General features: G+C 38.4%; 1 protein-coding gene across 2 annotated transcripts in view; it reads left to right on the top strand.

The window, feature by feature from the left end:
• scube3 (signal peptide, CUB domain, EGF-like 3) overlaps window positions 1-20,513 on the top strand; it is a 113,731-nt gene that overhangs the window by 30,566 nt on the left and 62,652 nt on the right. For both annotated transcript variants that reach the window (XM_008414203.3, XM_008414200.3), the window contains exons 3-4: window positions 3,798-3,923; window positions 19,248-19,382. In XM_008414203.3, the coding sequence (XP_008412425.1) occupies window positions 3,798-3,923; window positions 19,248-19,382 (261 nt within the window). The remainder of the gene's footprint in view (window positions 1-3,797; window positions 3,924-19,247; window positions 19,383-20,513) is intronic.

Here is a 20,513-nt window from a genome sequence, read left to right as displayed (position 1 = left end):
GCACCAGCAACTCTTCTTACCCCACTAATGGACAAGGGTGTAAGAAAATGGATGGATGACATTTAAAAATAGAAATCTTTTAATAGTATAAATCTTGAAATAGCATTTCGGAGCAACATAATGTATTTTTGTTCTCGCTAAAATCAATCATCTTGTGTTGGGGGTTCATAGTTTAGACATTTCCCAGCTGAGTGATGATTTGTATGGACTTCATGATTTCTACATCTGGAATAATACTGTCTCTATGCTAAATGAATGGCTCTGAATAAAACGGTGCAGCAAATCAGCAAAGTGCTGACAACCCGTTGTCTGCTCACTACTGTAGTTTAACTAAAGGGATTAGTTAACATTTTACATGTTGTTTTGCTCAGCAGGTAGTCATGTGTAAATTTGTCTTTTAGTAAAGTAATACAATCTGAGTTCGAATATTTTAGAAAAAATCTGACTTTTAAGTATATTTATTCATGATAATATGTGTTTATTTATTTCTTTTTTAGTCATTTTTAACCTTTTCAAATACAAATAAAAAAAAGAAAAGCTACACAATGCTGAAAAAAGGAGGACAAAACTAATACAGAAACAGATCATGTCAATGGCTAGAACACAAAGTTTTGAAGTGTTTTTACAAAATTACCAGTTTTTACACCAATCTTGTTAATACTATGGACAGCCTTGTTTGAATAATACAGTTTTTTTCTGTGTAATTTAACTTCAATTTATTGCAGAAAACTTGCCTATTTGTGCATTTTGTCATAGAACATAGGAAAATTCATCTTGAGATGCTGAAATAACCAGGTGCAATGCTACTTGACGCAATCATGGCTGGCGTTTGCAAAGCAATTGATCCACAATTTATTTTTATTTTTTTACTTTGGCACTGATTGGCTGTATCCCCAATAGCAGAAGTTGAAAAGGCTGTAGATTTCAGCTTCTGTAATTCTAAGATGGTTTCCCCTGTGCTTGTTAATGGATATTAAAGTGTATTTGATCTGTGAGCTGCAAAAATAGGGAGTTGCAACTGTTTTAAGTGTTCAGTATTCACACATTTTAACTATTTGCAGGCTGTAAAACATTTACATTGAAACATATAATCTCTCCTCTGCTTGGTTATTTTGACCAGTTCTGAATTGATTTGGCTTTATGTTTTAGATTAGTCGCCTCCTGACATGTTTGACAAACTATTTTCAGTTTTTTGGCCACAACATTAGTTTTAATGGCCTGATTTGTCAGAGTTCATAATGCCATGTAGTCTAACGAGGTTATTGAGTGTTGATAAGTTCCTCCACCCCTAGCAACACAGATTCTTCACCACAATTAACAGTAAACATGAGATGCTTCTGGACGTTGTAATCTTGGATTCGCATCAAAACCAATGTGGATGGAAAGTTTTAGTCTCACTTCAGCAAAGAATTTTGCTCTATTGAAAGTCACCACAGCGTTTTGGCAAATGCCACACATTTTCATTTGTGATGGTAGAGCAGAGAGTATGTTTATCAGGTCTCAGGTCTGAACACCTGGTTGGCATTTTGATAGTTGTAATGGTTTTAATGAGGATTTGTTGACTCCAAGAAGGCACTGTGTGCTGCAGTTCTCCAACACAAAGTTTTGGATATTTTCTTTTACCTTTCTTACCACCATTGTGCATATTTGCACGATAAATGAAGGATCCTGAATCAACCTAGTGAACATTAGCTTAATTACATACATATCTGGTTCATGTCCAGAACCAGATATGCTCTATGTTACTAATCAAAGGTCCTTTACACTCTGATCAACTAAAAAAAATAAAGTATAAAAAAAATGCTCAGTCACATTAGTTTTATGGGAATTATTAGAGATACAAATAAGTGTGGCACTGATCATTTTGTAAAATGCAATTATTTCCTAATGCTGGTCTTTCTCCCCTGTGAATAATTATACTTATGTTAAATTAGAGGTTGGGCTGCCAATGTTTTTGTATGAAATTATGCTACTGCAATAAAAGACAGATTTGTTTTGAAAGTTGTTTCACATCTTGACCAAGGGTAAATGCGGAGTGTGCTATAAACAGAAAACATAGCGTGCCGTGCTTAGTAAAATCTAGTTTGGGAAATAACATCAAAACTTGCTCTGTCTCTTTATGACACGAGTGAAGACAAAGGGTCTGAATGTTCCTAACAGAATCATAATGAAAAGGGCTTCAAAACACCTTTCATTATGTCCTTTAGCTTTAAAAACACTCAACCATCCTTTGTAAATCAAGAGATTATTTTGTCCCCGGATTCTTTGAGACTGCGGCTCTTTAAAGGAGCTGTAGCAGACTTTTACTAATTAGTATCCCTGTTAATAAATATGTGGTTGAGATCTAAAGTGCGAACAGCACAGCTGAACAGCCAGTGATATTTAAAAGTTTGGAATGTTTTTCTTTTATTTTTCCAACTGCTTTTATGTAGCAATATCTATTTGTATTTAACAAACGCCACTAATGCAGCAAAGCTTCTGTGATGCATTGGAGTAATCTATGTATTTAAGTGAGTTTTTGCTGACTGTTTCAAGTTGCAGTTTCAGTGATGCAAACATCAAAGCTTAGCTGGAGCTTAGTGTCCGTCTGTTTCCCTGTTACAGTGCAGCTTTCTTTGTGTGCATATTTCCATAATCGCATCGAGCTTCAAACTCCCAACATAAAAAAAAAAAAATTGATAGTAAAATACAACCACAGATCATTTATTGACTGTTTAATGAGACTGAATAAAATAAAGGAGTTGCTCACAACAAAGCAAAGTTGAGTTTCTACGTATTTCAGCTTTTCCATGCATAAGATTTTGCAAGTTTCTGTTTTCCTGCTTTCTGTGAAAGTTTTGCTTTGCAATTTTAGTTTGAAATTTTCTTGCATGTTTATCTTTGAACTTCAAATCAGACAGTAAATATCATAAAAATTACATTTAACATTAAATCATATTTTTAAAGACAATTATACATTTTGAGTGTCAAGAACTGCACAGAGCATGACAGTAATGACACAAATAGTTTTCCTTTTTTATTGTTTTTCATTGAATTTGAGCTTTTTATTTTGTTAGTTGTACGTTGCTATTTGAAATGTACTCTTCTCAAAACACCTTATTTTTATTATTTATTATGCATCCCCTTGTAGATTTAAGTAACACGCCACACAATTTCATTTGTGATGGTAGAGCAGAGAGTATGTTTTTCAGGTCTGGTTGGCATTTTGATAGTTGTAATGGTTTTAATGAGGATTTGTTGATTCAAAGAAGGTGTGCTGCAGTTCTCCAACACAAAGTTTTGGATATTTTCTTATCCAAAACATTATTTACAATAATTTAACTTATTGTAAATAATGTTTTAGACTTGCTCAGCCAAAGTCCTGACGTGAATCTGATAGAGGATTTGTGGAGGGGACAAAATATGATGGTGATGATTGGGGAACGATCCAACTTCTAAGACCTGAAGTTCTTCACCAAAGATAAATTGTTCAAATACTAGTAGGCAAAATTAGTCAGCATTTAAGAGATGTTTCATTGATGTATTCAAATACAGATTTTTCATTGGTTGAGTGTAAACATAATAAATTAAAGGTTTAAGGTATAATACAGCTTAACATTACATTTTTATGCATTAAAACAGATATGCAGGAGTTGTGGTTAAAATTGCGCCTACTCCTACTTCTATTATGTTATCTCTTGAGAGTTTCATTTTGTAAAAAAAAAAACACTTGAATGAACATTTAGATTCATATCTGGGGGTGTATGAATAACTGTAAGCATGTTCACATCTTTATTTATTTTTTTGTTTCCCTGCAGATGTCGATGAGTGCGCGACTGAGTACAACGGAGGGTGTGTCCATGAGTGCATCAATATCCCAGGAAATTACAGGTGCACATGCTACGACGGTTTCCGTTTGGCCCATGATGGGCACAACTGTCTCGGTGAGTAAATCTGCTTGCATAGATCCAGCAGCAGCCTTTCTTCTGCATGTTTTTGTCAAATGATTTAACTGTAGAGCTGAAGTTTGTCATAGAAAAATCCTTTGCTAGGAGAATATTTATTAAGAATATGTATCACACTGGGTCTGATTTGGGCATTAAGTCTGTATAGCTTGTTTTTTTTTTCAGCATGCCTAAGGTCTTTTTAGGAATGGTGATGTATGACTGAAGGCTGGTTTGAACTCTTCTTACTCTGCTGCTTCGGATATCTGTTACTTCCTTGCTCGAGGAGCGGTTTTATTCTTCACATATGTTTTTACAAAACGAAAATTGAAACCTTTTTTACAATAAGCAGGATGAAAGGGAGAAAAAAATTATGAAAAGATTTACGCTGAGCTGAGAGCTCAGAGCGAGCCGTGAGTCGTCGATTTTTTCCCATGGTGTAAAATTTCACCAGTGTGCCGTTCAACCTGGCCTCACACAGGACCTGTAACGCTTAAACGGTTGTGAAATTAAGGGGGATACAGTTCCCTTGCTGCTGCTGCTGCTAGTTGCTTAACATAGACATCATCCACCCACCCCCATCCTGTTTCTCTGTCTTGCTCCTTCTTCCCCGTTCCCCCACCCTACATTCCTTTTGTTTTGCTTTGAAACCCCCAAGTCAAACCCACTGCTCGTCAGAAATCATCTCTCTCCAGGCTGCTATTTCAGCATGAAGCGTCTTCTTTGATTTCTTTGAGGAGGAAAAAAGGCGTCTTGTTACAGCAGGTTTAGCTCTGAGTTCAAGTGATGATTGAAAAATGTATCAACAGTTAACAGTGATTCAGTGTAAAAAGCTTTTACATGTGGGCACTCTGGCAACGCATTTGTATTACTCCCACATTTACACATGTAAGGCTGGGATTAAGGTACGCTGGAATGGAAAATGCATTTTTAGATTAGTAATAATCTTGTCCTGACTTGACTGTGAACCCCTGGCTCCCTTGTGCTTTCGCCTTTCTCTCCCTCTATCTTCATCGCTTGTGTCTGCAGCATAATTGGGACTATTTTCCAAGTCATTTAGCAGCAGTGTCCAGCGGCTCATGGATCATTTGTCGTACCATGGATCAGCTACTGCCTTGCGTGCAGGTGTGTAATTGTAATCCGTTGTTGTCTGGCTGCTGCGTCAAAGTTGCATCTATCAAGCCCTTTGATAGTTTCTCAAAGTGAAACTTGAGCAAGCCGAGGGAATGTTTGTTATATTTTTACGTAAACGTGATTTCACTCAGACAACTCACGTGTAAATTGTTCAGTACATCTGTCATCCAACAGCTTCCAGGCTCTTGTCACTTTAACGCCGTGCTGCTCAACATTTGATGATGAGCCCTTTTCTTCTTGACAATGTTTTTTGCATATCAGGAAGTGATGAGAAGTTGTCTGATCTCGGAGCCCAAGGGGCATGCTGGGGTGGTGGAGGGTCAGAAGCAGTAGCAGCAGGAAGCGCGCAGGCTGGTGCAGCATATAACATTCAAAGTGCAGCTGGAAGTTTTGCATCTTAAATAGATTGGCCAAATAATTAGGATATTCTTGAGATATTCTCCAGCGTGTGAGAGTCATCACATGTGACGCAGCAGCACAAGTTGAGTTGACTGCTGGAAGTAGCTTGTAGCGGAAAGCAGTGTTGTGTTCAAGACCACCTAACCCGAGACCAAGACAAAACCAAGACCAGAGTGTATCAAGACCGAGACAAGACCAAGACTTTTAAGGTCCGAGACCGAGACAAGACCAAGACCGAGGGAGGTCGAGACCGAGTCAAGACCAAGACCAGCGGCCCACACTAACTGACACGACAAAATGAGAAATATGATCAAAATTGCTTTTCAAATTGATCTGAAAGATCCATATTCCCATAAAAACACCTAGATATTAAATACTTAATAAATCTAACCGATATTAGCTTCTATCTCTGTGCTACAATCCGTGGCAGTCTCGTGCCATCCCTAAAAATATAATGCCCTGGGCACCCATATTGCTCATGTCAGAAACCACCACTGTCTGCACCATTAAATATAGCAATTGAGGCAATGCCATGACGGTAAATAATGCCCAACTATGAACACTGACCAAGGAGCAACAAGCAAGAAGTAACCAACCACAAGGATCTCACTGTGACTGTTCTCTCCCTCTCTCCCGCTATATGAAGCCAGGCAGTCTGACACCATTGCAGACATTACAGCTGCCACTTTGAACGAAAACAATCAAAGAGCAATCTGCATGCTCTTTCGTTCTTGTGTTTTATTTAATTAAAAAAATATCAATATACATAATTAAATAAAATAATGATAGCTATTGCAGTGTACGCAGAGCATTACAAGAACAAAGAACAGTATTCTGTCAGGTCAGCATACTCTGTCAGATTGTGATACGCTTAGCACAAACTCACAGCTATATCTGTCAGACACGTCATTACCATATGATTTTATTTAATCAGCAACATAGAATCATGATGTAGATCATGATACACTTTGTTATTAACAGTTGTATCGCATCCTGACTTAGCGGTTAAGTAGGTTAATGAGTTTTACACGGTGTGTGTTGTAGTTGGCTGCAGCCAGACCTTGCTTTAAATCAGAGGTTCCCAAAAACTGTGGGGCACGCCCCCTAGAGGGGGTGCCGTGCCATTGCAGGGGGCGGGAGGGCGAGGGAAGCCGTCTGGATGAAAAAAAAAAAACAGGAACGCTGTATGCGCTGGGTTTTTACTTTAGCACGGCCAACTCTCTGTTATTCCTCTGTCAATTTGATACAGCAGTATATCTATGTAGTTATCATTGAAAACAATTTCATGACTTATTTTTGTGATAACTTGTTGCGTGTGGTGAACTGACAACTCTGACTGTCGGACTTCTTAATGAGCATGCAGGCATGGTACTCACTGCCTGTATGCTATTCTGACAGCGTATGGTAATCTGATAGAACAACTCTAAGTGACACTCAAGTCCTATCTTCTAAGTAAAGAGACATTCAGAAAAATCGGACTGTTCCTGAATGTCACGTCACTATATTGCAGACTTTTGGTCACAGCGTTGTCCCATATATGCGACGAGTCAGTCAACACCTCCGCACAATAATTCAACGCAGTGACTTTTTTTCATCACAAATGCTTAGGTGTCTCTATACAGCTAGCTTCGCTAGCATCACGTCAACGGAGCTTACCTTTCTTTGAGCTTCTTTTCTAAGTGACGAAAAAAGTTAGACATAGTCCCCACCGTCTGTGAAAGCGAAGCGCTGCTGAGTTAGCTGTGGCCATCGGATTTCTTATGATTTATGCAGCGCTATTCTATTACTAACGATTAGACAGACACCTTCTGCCGCTGAGAGGAAACCACTGCACATGTCTCAGAGCGCCGCGTGCGAGTGAAAGGTGGGGAGGGGGAAGAGGAGTAACAGAAACATGTAATTGCTTGGATTTTAATCGGTGCGTTTTGCATCCACAGAAAACAAAGATGTTAACAAATAAACTGGACAGTATGCTGTACGTTTAGTAATATTTTCACAGTTGCGGTCTTGACTGGTCTTGAAATAAAATGCCGAGTACTCGGCGCCCGAGATCGAGACAAGACCGAGACCAAATGCGGTCGAGTCCGAGACGACACCGAGACCATCAAAAAATGGTCTCTAGACTGGTCTCGAGACCAAGACCAATTTCGAGTACTACAACACTGGCGGAAAGTGCACGAGCCATTGTGGAAAAACTTTAAGGTAAAGTTCGAGTCCTTTCATTTTTTTTCTCAAAAAGAATCCTGATTTTGTCAAATTGGTAAACCTACACATTATCTTTACACCTAACTCATTGGTATTATGCAAGGATTGAAGGAACATGTAATGAAAAACGACCCTTATGTTGAGTATCCATCATCTCCATCATCTGTCCATTCAGTCATCAAGCAGTCTGTTTATCCATCTATTATTTAAATTTAGTATTTATATCATCAGAATAGTTTAAAAAAAAAGAATAAGCAATCTTTGCTCAATGAGTAGAAACCTAGCTTTAAAGAAGTGTCTTTTTCCTGAGAATTTAGTTCCTTAATACCTGCTCTCTGCACTGCTAAGGTAATAATCCTCAACACAAACACAAGTGAGGAGAGGAAGCAGTGTAGCAGAGGTTTCATGTTAAGGCTCCAGCTTCCTTTTCCTGCTTTAAGCTCTTTTCTGGCCCCTGAGAGAAGATTGGTATTCCTTGGCCTGGGAATAGAGAGCCTAAGCAGCTGGTTCCCACACAAGGTCGGATGCTCAGAGCCCAAAGCAGGAGAGGCACACCTGATTCCTAAGAGTTAATTCGGTTTCGCGTTTGCAATCTTCAAAGTGCATTACCCCATGTTGTTCTTCCACAGAACTGCATTGATTTGATCTCTACATTGCTTTGCTCTTTGTGGTTTTGGTGCACTTTGAACTCAGAAAGGACGTTCGAAGCTTTTCTGTTCCAGGAAACAGTATCTGCGACCGTCACTTAATTAACACAAGTTAGGACAGCGTACATGCATCCCTGTCTACTTCTTCCTGCTGCATGTGCCTCACAGCTCCTGAAAATTGGATGGGTTGGCAGTGTAATAACATTGGGCGGTGGCAGAAGGCATTGAAGCGTGAAACAGAAAGCGCCGCTGTGCGCCTCACTTGGGGACACTCTGGTTTCTGAGGTCTTCCCTCTGTCGACCCTGAACCCCCACAAAGATGTCAGAAAGTCAGCAAGGTGGAAACGATGCAATATCACAGCAGACCGCTTCTGTCAGCATGGAGAGAGATGTCACTCACTGTATAATTTATTTCACACAGAGCTATTGTACCCGACAGGAAAAATGGATATGAACCCTGTGGAACTGTAAAGAGCAAACATTTTTGTATTTCTGAGACAGAAAAGTAAGAACAAACAAAATCATATTTGGCATTTTAATGCAGCTTTTAAAGTAAGTTATTTTAAGATGCACTTATTTCAAAGAAAACGTCAATAAAACAGGAAAGCATTTCCATCTATGGATAATGACACGACTTATGAAACAACACTCTCCTTGAATATTTTATGTTGATGACGGGATGTTACGATGCAAAAATAGCTTTTTACCAAAAATAGATTAAATGGATGCTTATTGGCAACATTTCTTTGTGTCTGAGCTTTTGAAATCCTTTCTCATCCCAACATGTAGCATTAATTTAAAGTGACATTTTGGAGTGAAGTGAATTACTATGAGAAAATTAATTGTATTTAACTCGTTAGACTTACTGAATAATCGTAGCATCGAAATAACATTTTTACATCTACATTAGTATATTGCACTTTAACTGTCACAAGTGACACATGTGAGACATTGATTGTGTGGAGAAAAGTGAGACTTCCCTAACAAAGTTTTATGGTGACACTTGTTTGGAGGAGTAGGAGGGCTGGCACCTGTGAGCATAAGAGTAATGATGCTTGTCAGAAGTGGAGCAGAAATTGTTTCGAATGTCAAACTTGTATTTTCAATCTGCATTGAAGAAGACAGACTTGGCTTTGACCCAGATAGCTTTTCAGTTGTTCCAAAAGGTGCCGGTTTGATAAGTCTCCAAGCAACCGGACTCCTACTCAGACCATATTAATCCAGATCTCTTCCTTATATCACCATTTAAATGTTCACTTTATAAACACAAATTAGAGCTGGCGACTTTGACATTATTACTTTTGTCTTAAGTGGAAATGTTGGTAATCATTGATGCCAGAGTTCACTTCCTCAAATGTAACAACATGACTTTTCTGGAACGTTACCCTTGTGCTTGAATTTTTTCTTTTTTTTAATCTGACAGATTAATTTTTTGTTTAGTTTTTACATAATTTTTTAGACTTGGAAATGAATATAACTATTTTGAGCTATGAGTCTGACCAAAACTGAACAGAAAAGTTGTCACAATTGTGACTTTTTATTGCACATTTTTTATTCATGACAGAATTATGAGGAAATTAATGATCTAATTGCTCATGGTGAAGTAATAAAAAATATAGGGTTTTTTTTTGTCTGAGGAAAAACTAAGGAATCAGTGTCAATTTAAACCAAAACACACATCCTCTTTGCAATGAAAACCAGATGCAGGAAGCCTGATCTGTTCCCCACCATAACACCAGCATCCCCACATTTATGACCTGTGTGTTTTGGTTAGGGTCCCACAGAAACCAAAATACACTCTTATCATTGCTAGCTTGTCAGTCAAGCAGCTTAATATCATAAGCATCTGCACAGACAGCCTCTTTCCTCACAACCACAAATACGTTTCTGCTTCTATCTGGCACTAAAAGACACAAATAAAGATATTTCTTTCAGTTCTGTAAAAAGAAATGCCACTGTGGCAAACAGCCTGAGAGTGACTCACTTGGGAAAGCAAAGGCAGGCTTGAAATAGAAATTATAGATGTTTGACAAGAGCACCACCAGACCTGTGTCTCTGCCTTGTTTACTTGCATTCATCATTCTGCTCTCTCTTGTGCGGCTCCCCTGTCGCACAGGAACAAATACACACACCTTGGCAGGCCATATTCCTTTGATTTTTATTGACCGACACTGATTTGGTTTGTATTGATTGAAAAGGCTTCAATTCCCTCTGCAATCTATAGGGAAATGAATGTGCTTTTACTTTAACCTTCCCCAAAGACGCAGCATGATCTATTACATAAAAGCAACCTTATGGGAGAAGCCTCTGAGGTACGGCTTTGAAATGGCAGGTAGGAAAAAAGTCACCTCCTCTCACTCTCTTCGCTTAATGGTTGTAATTGTGCCGAGACGTTGTGCTATGTTGGAAATTCGGATTTGTCTCGTTTGAAAAACTTTGCTTGGATGAGTTTTGCTGCAGCTTTCATAATCCCCAGTGATTAAATGAAAGGAAGCAGCATGCTGATGTATCACTGAACAGGTCCTGACAGCGAAAAGATCAGTGACCTTCATGCTGATTTCCTCTGCAAGCTTTTACATCCATTTGCCTCTAACCCCCGATGCAGCGAACAAAAGCTGCACACCTCTGACAGAAACTCACATTCGAATGTAACTTTTTTTAGCCATATTCTCAATTTTTACTTGTCGTCACATTCTTATGGGCATAGAAGTCTTTGTAATTTACCCCATTATTAAAATAAATCTGTCCATTTTTTTTAGTATTGTCAAAACAAAATCAGAGAATAAGGTAATCCACAAAAGAATCTTTAGCGTAGATATTAATTAATAGCAAGGCAATGATGGAATGCCCCCTTCGTAATGAGGGTTCATCACTGTCAGGAGAAGAAATTTAAGGTGCTACTATGATCTGTTGCAGTGCAGGAAAACCTGAGCTGAAAGGTAAATCTTTCGATTTATTAATCCATTAATGTTTCAACACTTAGCCATGATTAGTAGATGTGGATCATGGCAGTTAGAGTGAAATCTCTGATGCGAGTTAGCTAAAAAGTGAAATGTTCTTCCATTGGGTGAATTAGTTCTCACTTACGGTAAAATATTCTGAATACAGCTGCAGCTCCTCCACCCCATGAGGAATCGGCGGAGTTGCCAAGACTTGTAGTCAAGTAAGAGTGGCAATACTTCAATATATTTTTACTCAAGTAAAAGTAAAAAGTGGACATCCAAAAAATACTGAAGAGTAAATAAGTATTTGGTAAAAAATTCTGTTTATCATGTCCAAGTCAGTTTATTGTTGCATCGTCCATCCACTGGCTTTATTCACTTGTCCCTTATTAAAAACAACAACAAAAATTATATCTAGTCAGTTCTATATAGTGGCTGATTTTTATTTGTTTCTCTTTATTAAAGCAAAGCCAAAACACACTGAATTGTGACTTCATAGCTAATGTTTGTAGCAACCCATGGTCTGAGTACTGTTATAATCCCAGTTACAAACGCATGTTGTCTTACCAAATATTACACCAAATGTATTTTGCAGCATTTAAAAATGCAGGTTTGTGACCAGTTTCTGATTTCCAGTGCTTATAAAGATTTGGCCTGCCATTATCAGTTTTACCTGATGCCAGATTCTCTTTAAAACCCAGTAGAACATGTCAACCCCAGTATTAAGATATTTCTGCACCGTTCCTGGTGACATTGGAAGAGAAGTTGCTGTAAAACTGTACATTTTTTATGCTAAAGCACAGACAGAATCACACCAGCCGATTTTTATACCATCTTCGGGATCTTCCATTAGTGGTTAGCACTATTTAGCTAATTGCAAGCAATAGTCTCAAGGTAAACTGCATTCAGCCTTAACAAGCCGCAGATATTCCATCTCTCCACATGCCAAATAAAATACATCTTTTACCTTCAGTGCTCACTCTGACTTATACTTAACACATCACTGATATGGAAAATAGTTCATTTTAAGTCTTCACTCAGTAATTAGATCTATGCTGAAGAACTGCATCAAAACGACAGAGTAGCTCTTAATTATGATTAATTAACTGAATGAGAAAAGATCAGATTGTTTTTATTATTTCTGAATATTGCTGAAAATCATTCTGCTTTGACCAGAAAACAATTTATCAGTTCATCTTTGACATTATTTAATAAGTAATCCAGCCATTTTCTTAAAATATATATATATATATTTTTGTCTTCGCAATCGTAAATTGTGCTATTTTCTTTTTCATTGTAAAGTTTTTGTATAGCTGGAACCATGTTCTTCTCTCTTGGAGTTTTAGCCTGAACTGAAAATACTGTTATTTGGTTCAGGTCGCCATAGCGGCACAATGTCTGAGCTCTCACAAGCAGTTTCACAGCCAAACAATGAAAAGCTGTTCCTGACGTCGCATGGAATCGGATAATTCTTGTTCATTTCTGACAGCATCATGGACGACATGTCTGCCGAAGCTGACGAGAAGGAAAAAAAAATGTTTTTGCAAGACGTCTCTCTGTGAGTGAGAACAGAGGAAGCGGCACTGGGGAGAGTGGAGTAATGCTGCATAGTTGGAATACAAGTGTAGCTTTCTAAAAACAATCAATTGTTTGTGGTTTTCTGACTTTGGAAACAAACTGCTTTGCAGATTTTTGCAAGAATGTACAGATGAGTGAGACACGCAATCATGTTCACATGGAACCAAATCACATCGTTAAACCACTCATCGTTGTTACATAAATATGCATTAGAGCTATGAGTTGTTTTATTGTTTAGGCCAACATAAATTGTCAGGTCTTTGAGTGAAAATGTGAAATTGACAAACACAGCGGAAATAAAAAAAATTGGTTTTCACAGTCCCCTATTAAAAATAACTTGCAAAGACAAGCATCTTTACATTGCAATGTTACATTAACATGGTTATAGTCAGTTGATACCACTGGTGATTATATTTAACAGGCAGTCTGCTATTTATTAGGCATATTTTACATTTAAACTCAAGAGGAAAATCAGCTCAATTTAATGATGTGCAGCCAGAAGGTTAGATTCAAATGCAACTAATCCCAGCAGGCAGATACTTTGTATTTGTTGTGACATGCACAAACTCTGGTGCCTCTCCACAGCTCAGAGGAAAGGGACTAAAGTGATGAGTTACAGGATAAATCTGAGATTAGAGCATTAGTTGGCTGCTGAAGGCTATCAACTCTCTCGCAGGTTTGCTCAGCCCCATCCACCATGAAATGAACATTTCCAGCTGAACCCACCGGCGGGGCTTTAGGAGTGGGAAACTCAAGCCTTAGACTGGGCTTAAGGTTGTAAGCATGCTGTAGACTGGAAGCCGTCAGACGTCAAGGCAAGGCCTCTTGTCCTCTTGGCAAAGCGATGGCCACTCAAATACTTATCCTGGGGTATTGTTGTTTAAATGCTTCCAGACTCGCTTTGGAGAAACAGTGAAATTCCAGTCTGGATGTTTAGGAAAGAGTTTAGACTTGGAAAGTTTATGCCAGCTCATCAAATTTGGTACCTGCGAGTCTGCCTTGGTTGTAGAACCAGAAATATTGATTTAAATCAAGTCTTTGTTTCGTATTTTTATTTGTAAATGAAAATCAACAGCTAGCAGATATTTGGATTTGCATAGCAGATGTGAACAAGCTGCGTGTAAATAAACTATGGGCGAGATAGATGTGAAATGCTGGAACTAATAAAAGGTTTGAAGCAGTTTATAACCACGAGTCTGATCAACTTTGAGTTTCCTGCTGATGAAAAATCTGGATTTTACGCTACTTAGTACATATGGAAATAACAGGTTTCATAGCAGGACTAAAGGAGCATTTGGCTGTATTTAGTCAGGTTAGAGTATAAAAGTATTGTGAAAATAAATGTTAGTTAAATCAAAGTAAGTCGTAACCCAGAAACATTTAGGGATAAGATGTTTTTTGTTCTAAAATGTTTTTCTAAAATGAAATGAGACAGCCATCTTTTGAAATGTAATTTAAATCAATCTAAAAAAACAAGAATATAATGTTGGTGAGCTGCAAGTCTTTCAGTTTGAAAGACCGACTTGCCATGATGCTTTTCTTTCTCATTCTGGACGCATCAAGAACGTTAATTTTACTTCCAATTAGAAGAAACTTGTTTCCAAAATAAATTTTAAAAATACTTTAACAATAAATCCGCCAAAAATCTGAAGTGTACGTCAAACTAATATACCAAGGATTTATCAGTTTCAGGAATAGATATCATCATATCATTTAATAATCAGTATGATGGATATGCATCATCAACAGGCAGCTAATTTTTCATATAATTTAAAGTAGCAATAATCATGTTTTATATAGTTATCCAAATGTTTTGTTAGTCAGCAATATTTACATTTTAACTGAATTTGCATGAATATTCAGGAAATGGTGTTGTCAGTCATAAATGACTCCTCTGTCCAACTAGAGAAACTGAATTTTCAGAATATATTTTAGCTGATTAAAACTTGATCAATCAATCAACCTTTGAGGAAAGTGGTTTGGTGCAAAGCTTTGAGTTAGCCCGACATTAATTTGAGTTGGAAGTTTGGGAAAGGAAATGGAGAAATGAACTCGGTAGTAGCTGACCTTCGATCCAGCTGCTTGGCCACCGCTGGACTGTCAGAGATATAATGTAACAGATAAGAGGAAGACTTACTGTGGTTCAAACTCGCCTATCGTATCATCTCTCTCTCTCACATCTAACTTTTTTCCTCAGCAGGTGCTGCTCCTATTCCACCCCTTTGCTCAGCTGACAGGGAATATCTCGACACGGTGTTGCATCGCTCATCTGACAGTCGTTGTGTGCAAGGGAGGAACTGGCCAGTTTATTTGGTTCAGGTTGTAGGATGATATAGACATGAAGGAAAAGATGATTTTAAAGAAAACTACAGACATGGGTAAAGAGAAAAACAAGTGTTGTTCATGTAGCATTTTATACAAATGGCGATAAAAAGTGTGATAGATGAAAATAAAAGCACTGATATATTAAAAACACTGAAATGTTCATTATTTTTAAAAAAAAACAGAAATGTATCAAATACACAAAATATGTCAACAACCAGTAGTAAAAATGTAAGCATCACCTAAAAAGTAGGAATATAATGCAAGTCAACAAATCAACATAATAGAATTAAATTGACCTGCAGTAAACGGCTGATCCTAGTTTAAAATGGCTGTCAGTTTGTTCATACCTCAGGCTTTCAGGTTGGTGGCTCCAGCTTTGAGGAACAGAAAGTAAATTCTTCCTGCGCTTGTTTAGTTCTGGTCCAAGAAACACTGAGTGAGCAGTTCTCAGAGGACCTTAGAAGTCTACATGGTCCATAACTGACCAGCAGCTGCTTGAATGATTTTTACAGAGTTCGATTCTCTCGCTGTTCATTTAATGTCGGACTTATGTGTCTGTCAGGTCTTTATGGCGTGATTTCGCAGCGGCAATAAGTCAAACCATCTGACATCTTCCATTATACAGTGTGACAGAGGTTTATGTCAAGATTTTATATGATCCAATTTGCACAGTGTGACAGGTTCAAGTCCCGTACAATTTCTTAAATCATCAACAGTCAATCTGTCACCCAACCAGACAACTACACTGGCCCAAAACTACTTTGTGTCTTACTTCAAAATACGGGTCCAAAATGACAAAACTACAGGGTGTGAAGCTTAAATACCTTTTTAACCTCTTGGGCCTGTTACAATAACTCAAACCCAAACTGCTAGATGGTGTTTTGCAAACCAGGATTCACTTTGAGAAGAAATGTCTTCATATTAGAAAAGCTGTACCACTATCTTATTGTTGTAAACATTTGCCAAAACATTGAATAACAATATTGAGAAGTTTTCTCACATCTGATTATGAAGACATTGAAAAATTGTTTTGAAAACATAATGATTTTAAATCTTGGTATTCCTTGACACCTTTTTATTTCTTGCATCCCTTCACCTCATGCAAGTGAAATGCCAGGGGAGGACGGTGTCTGTCCACTCACCTCCTTGTCTCTGGTCTGTCTGGACCACAGAGACATTTCTGAGACCAAGCAGTGGGATGGATGCACAGACAGCTTTGATGACAGATAGCTGCAGTTTTTCCCTTTCTGGCCTCAAATAAAAGTCGGAGTCAGCTAGAAACTCCCGCAAAGTCAGTGAACCCTCTAAAAAAAAAAAAAAAAAAAGAGGGAGAGAATGAAAGAGTTGAGTATTTCTCCAAAATAAGAGTTCAGGAGTTTTTGTAAGGCAACCACCATGTTTACATGGCTCTAAAGCTCTGCGCGAGGCCAAATGTTATATATACAGCCAAGGCTATCTGAAAAACCAGCGGACATGGCCTCCGCAAATACAACCAATCTCCTAATCTCTCTCGGTCTGAATGCTTCTTTTCCTCTCGTCTCCTCAAATGAAGCAAGGTTAGAGCAGAGGCTTGTCTCATTTTTCAGGAGTGAGACAGCTCTTTTAACTTGATTAAAATGTTTTTCCTTTCTCTCCGGTCCTTTAGAGAATTCTTAAAAACTGTTTAAAGCCCAAATAACATGAGCACTTCTTCAAGCCATGCCAGAACCCCTTTCCGCTTGGAAATATTTGCTTTGGACGCCAGCCTTGCCCAGCACACAACACAGGCAATTATGGGAGCTATTTAAACAAGGGAGATCTACTGACAGCCAACGCCTCATTTGGAGGGATGAAGGAATCAGGAAATGAAACCTTCATTGATGCACTGAGGGTATGGAAAGAGAAATCCCCTTGGGCCGTCTGTGGCCGTTTGCGTATCTCTTGGGCGTTTTGAGTGTTGAAACTTGCAGCATTTGTGCAGCACTTATACGTTTGGATTTTTTAAAGTTTGTGATTGTGTTTACAGGAAAATCAGGCAAAGGCTTTATGCATATATGTTAGGATTTTTTTTTTCTTTTCTTGGACTGCTGGAGGTTTGTTGGTACCTACTCAATTTATCTGCAAAGGTGCAGCTGCAGTTTGCTTGCAGCTTCCAGAGTCCTTTCTCCAGGGACCATAAGCAGCTCCCTTTTTCTTTTAGTGTCAGTCTCACTGTCTTTCTCCTTCTGGAGAACTCTCCTTCACCTGGCTGTAGAGTGACACTTTCCCCGTCAGCCTCAGCAGACAGAGCACACTGTTTTTAGTGGGACAGAGACAGTTTTGATGACTGGATGTGAGAACAGGACAGAAAACCTGGCAGTCTGACGAGGGTGATAAGTGCTGCTACCTGTCACTGACCTTCTCGTCAACTCGTTCTTCTTAGAATGCTGCGTGTGTCGAGACACCGTGATTAATTGGGCTTTTAAACAGAAAAAGAAAACAAGAAGAGTGATGTTTTATTTCTGTCTCCTCCTGAGCTGAGAATTCCCCAGAAAGAAAACTTGATCCAGAGGTTTTCTCAGTCTGAACAAACAGGCAATGGATTAGTTTCAGATGACATTTTAATAACATTAATCATAAAAAAACTTGTGTGTACGACCGTTTTATTTATTTTTTTTATTATTTTAATCATGGATAAAGTTGCAGTATCTCGGGTTGTTCTCAAATATATTGGAGACAGATTAGATTAGCTGAGTGTTTTTCTGATTTGTCGTGGTGGAGAAAGAGCTGAGCAATAAAGTGAAGCTCTCAGTTTACTGGTTTACCTGTGGTCATGAGATTTTGATTGTAACCAAGAGAATCCGATCCCAGATACAAAAGGTCAGGGATAAAGTTATTCAGAAGTTTAAAGCAGGATGAGATTATAAAAATAATTAGTGACACAACTGCAAATCTACCCAGACTTGGCCGTTGACTAAACTGACTGGCAAATAGAGCGTCAATCAGAGAAGCAGCTAAGAGAGTAAATCTGGAAGTTATCTGCAATGAGACATGGTTGCAGTAGTATCATGCTGTGGGGATATGTTTCTCCAGCAGGTGAAAAAGAACCAGGTCAGAGTTGTTGGGAAGGTGAATGGAGCTAAATACAGGAGAAAGAAAATATCTCAAAGGCAGGGCCAAAGGTTCACCTTCCAAAATGACTCAGACCAAAGCATCTTCACGTGTTCACGGGGAAAGATTTTGGTTTCCAGATGTTCAGCACCGTTTGAGACACACCTGGAAGATCTTCAGCTAAATCTGACTCGAGGGGCCGAACACAAATTCACACATTTCAGGCTTTTATGAGTTGGAATCCATGTATGTGTTCACTGTTATGCCCTACATCGTCTCAGTATATTAGGCACAAAAAATAATAGAATAATAAAACAAATAAAATGCATTGAACTTTGTGTTTGTTGTAGGACAAAATGTGAAAAGTTCAATAGGTTTCTCACTATTTTTATACTGTATTTATAAATAATTTAAAATGTCTCAAGATGCTGTTTTATCTTCTGGCTATATATGAGGAGTTACTTTGGGGGTCGTTCATAGTGAGCGTCCCTATTTTGCCTGAGCTTGAGGCGGTGCTTTGCTAAATACTCTGTATGTACTTGAAGTAGATTCTCTCCCCCACTGACTTTGAAAGAAAAAAGTCCCACTCCTCTCTTCCTATCTAAACTTTTCCTCCCCCTCTTTCTCGTCCCTCTCCTCGCATTCCTCCCGTCACAGGGCTGACAGACACTCGTCATCAACAGGTACTCTGGCCCAGTTGGATCAGGTTTCCCCTCTTTAACGCATTGTGCTGCATTTGCATTTTTATAGCTCTGTGCTGAACAGTTGGACGTTTTAGTTTCGTTTTTTGTTTGCTCTTAGTGTTGCCTTTACTCTCCCATCACAAGTTTTCAAATGATTTCATTAAATTTAATTTATCTGACCACGTCTACATTCTTTCGGAGTACTTAAATGTTTAAATCATGTTTGCGTCGTCTGTTTGTCACGATTCGATCTCAGACAACCCCCGCACAGACTATCTGTGCAGCATTTGTTCTGTTTTGGACTGTTCTCATTAATTTGTATGTGGTTGTGTTTCCTGGCAGACGTGGACGAGTGCTCGGAAGGCAACGGTGGGTGCCAGCAGATTTGTGTCAACATGATGGGCAGCTACGAGTGCCGATGCAGAGAAGGATTCCTCCTGAGTGACAACCAGCATACATGCATCCAGCGGCCTAAAGGTTATTCACCTGCACACACGCTTCAGACAGATTATGTATTTGTTCCCTTACAACTTTCTTCTGTTCTTGCTTCTTTTTTTTTTTGGGTCACACTTGTAAGATATACATAGTAATACCAAAACCCAGTTTTCAGATCTAATTTAATAAATGAGAAAAGCGATCTAAACCAACCTGGTCTTAGGTGAAATGTAATTGCCTCTATTTGTTTAGCTGCATAAGCACCACTAGTTACTGCCTGGTTTGCAGAAAATAGAAATCTCCTAGTAGCAGAAATCAAATAGATTGTGTATCATCAGGTAGGTTAGAAGAGCTGAGAAACAACACATAATGTCCCAATCAATAATAATAATAAGGAAAAAATCAGGAAAAGATGAGAAACAAAGTCACATGTTCAGCTCTAAATGTTTCACTTGCCTCAGTTTAGGTGAAATAAAGTTAAGTTCATGATTCAACAATAAGGAATATGCTGAGCAAAAAGTGGCTCAAGGTAAAATCAATTGCTGACTAAACGGAGAACAAAAGCCCATCTCAGATTTTCCCAAAAAAAAAGCAAAAAAAAAAAAACACATAGTCCCAAAAAACTCTCGAGACTTTTGGGTAAATATTTTACAGAGTAGCAAGATAAATGAAACATTTTGAAACTTGTGGGTCCTGAACTCAAATCGAACAGAGCGCTTTTGAGTGTGATGGTGTAGGGCTGCTTCCCTGCTTCAGGACCCAGACGACTTGCCATATTAGTTGAAACCATAACTCTTCTTGTTTTACTACAAGATTCTCAAGGAAAGTGTTTGGCCATAAGCTTGTGACCTAAAGGTTAGGCAGACTTGGGTTGTGCAGCAGAACAATGATCCAAAGCAGCAATTCAACCACAGAAGAGATAAAAACAGAAAGTTTTTCAGTGGCCTTGTCAAAGTCCTGACTGTGATGTGACTGTTAGTGTTCAATAGCCTTGGTTGTTGCTGCCAACACAATCAGTTATTAAGGTCAGGCGTGATTACTTTGCTACATGTAGCCATTTTGGTTTGGATAACTTTTTTCCTTTTAATAAATGAAATCCTCATTTAAAAACAGCTTTTTTGTATTGTCAGTGTATTTTCTTCTGACTGTAGAAGTAGCTTATTGATCTGAAAC

Source organism: Poecilia reticulata, chromosome 7 (genome assembly GCF_904066995.2).
Source record: "Poecilia reticulata chromosome 7, P_reticulata-male-v2, whole genome shotgun sequence".
Lineage (NCBI taxonomy): Eukaryota > Metazoa > Chordata > Actinopteri > Cyprinodontiformes > Poeciliidae > Poecilia > Poecilia reticulata.
This window is presented reverse-complemented; position numbering and strand designations above follow the sequence as displayed.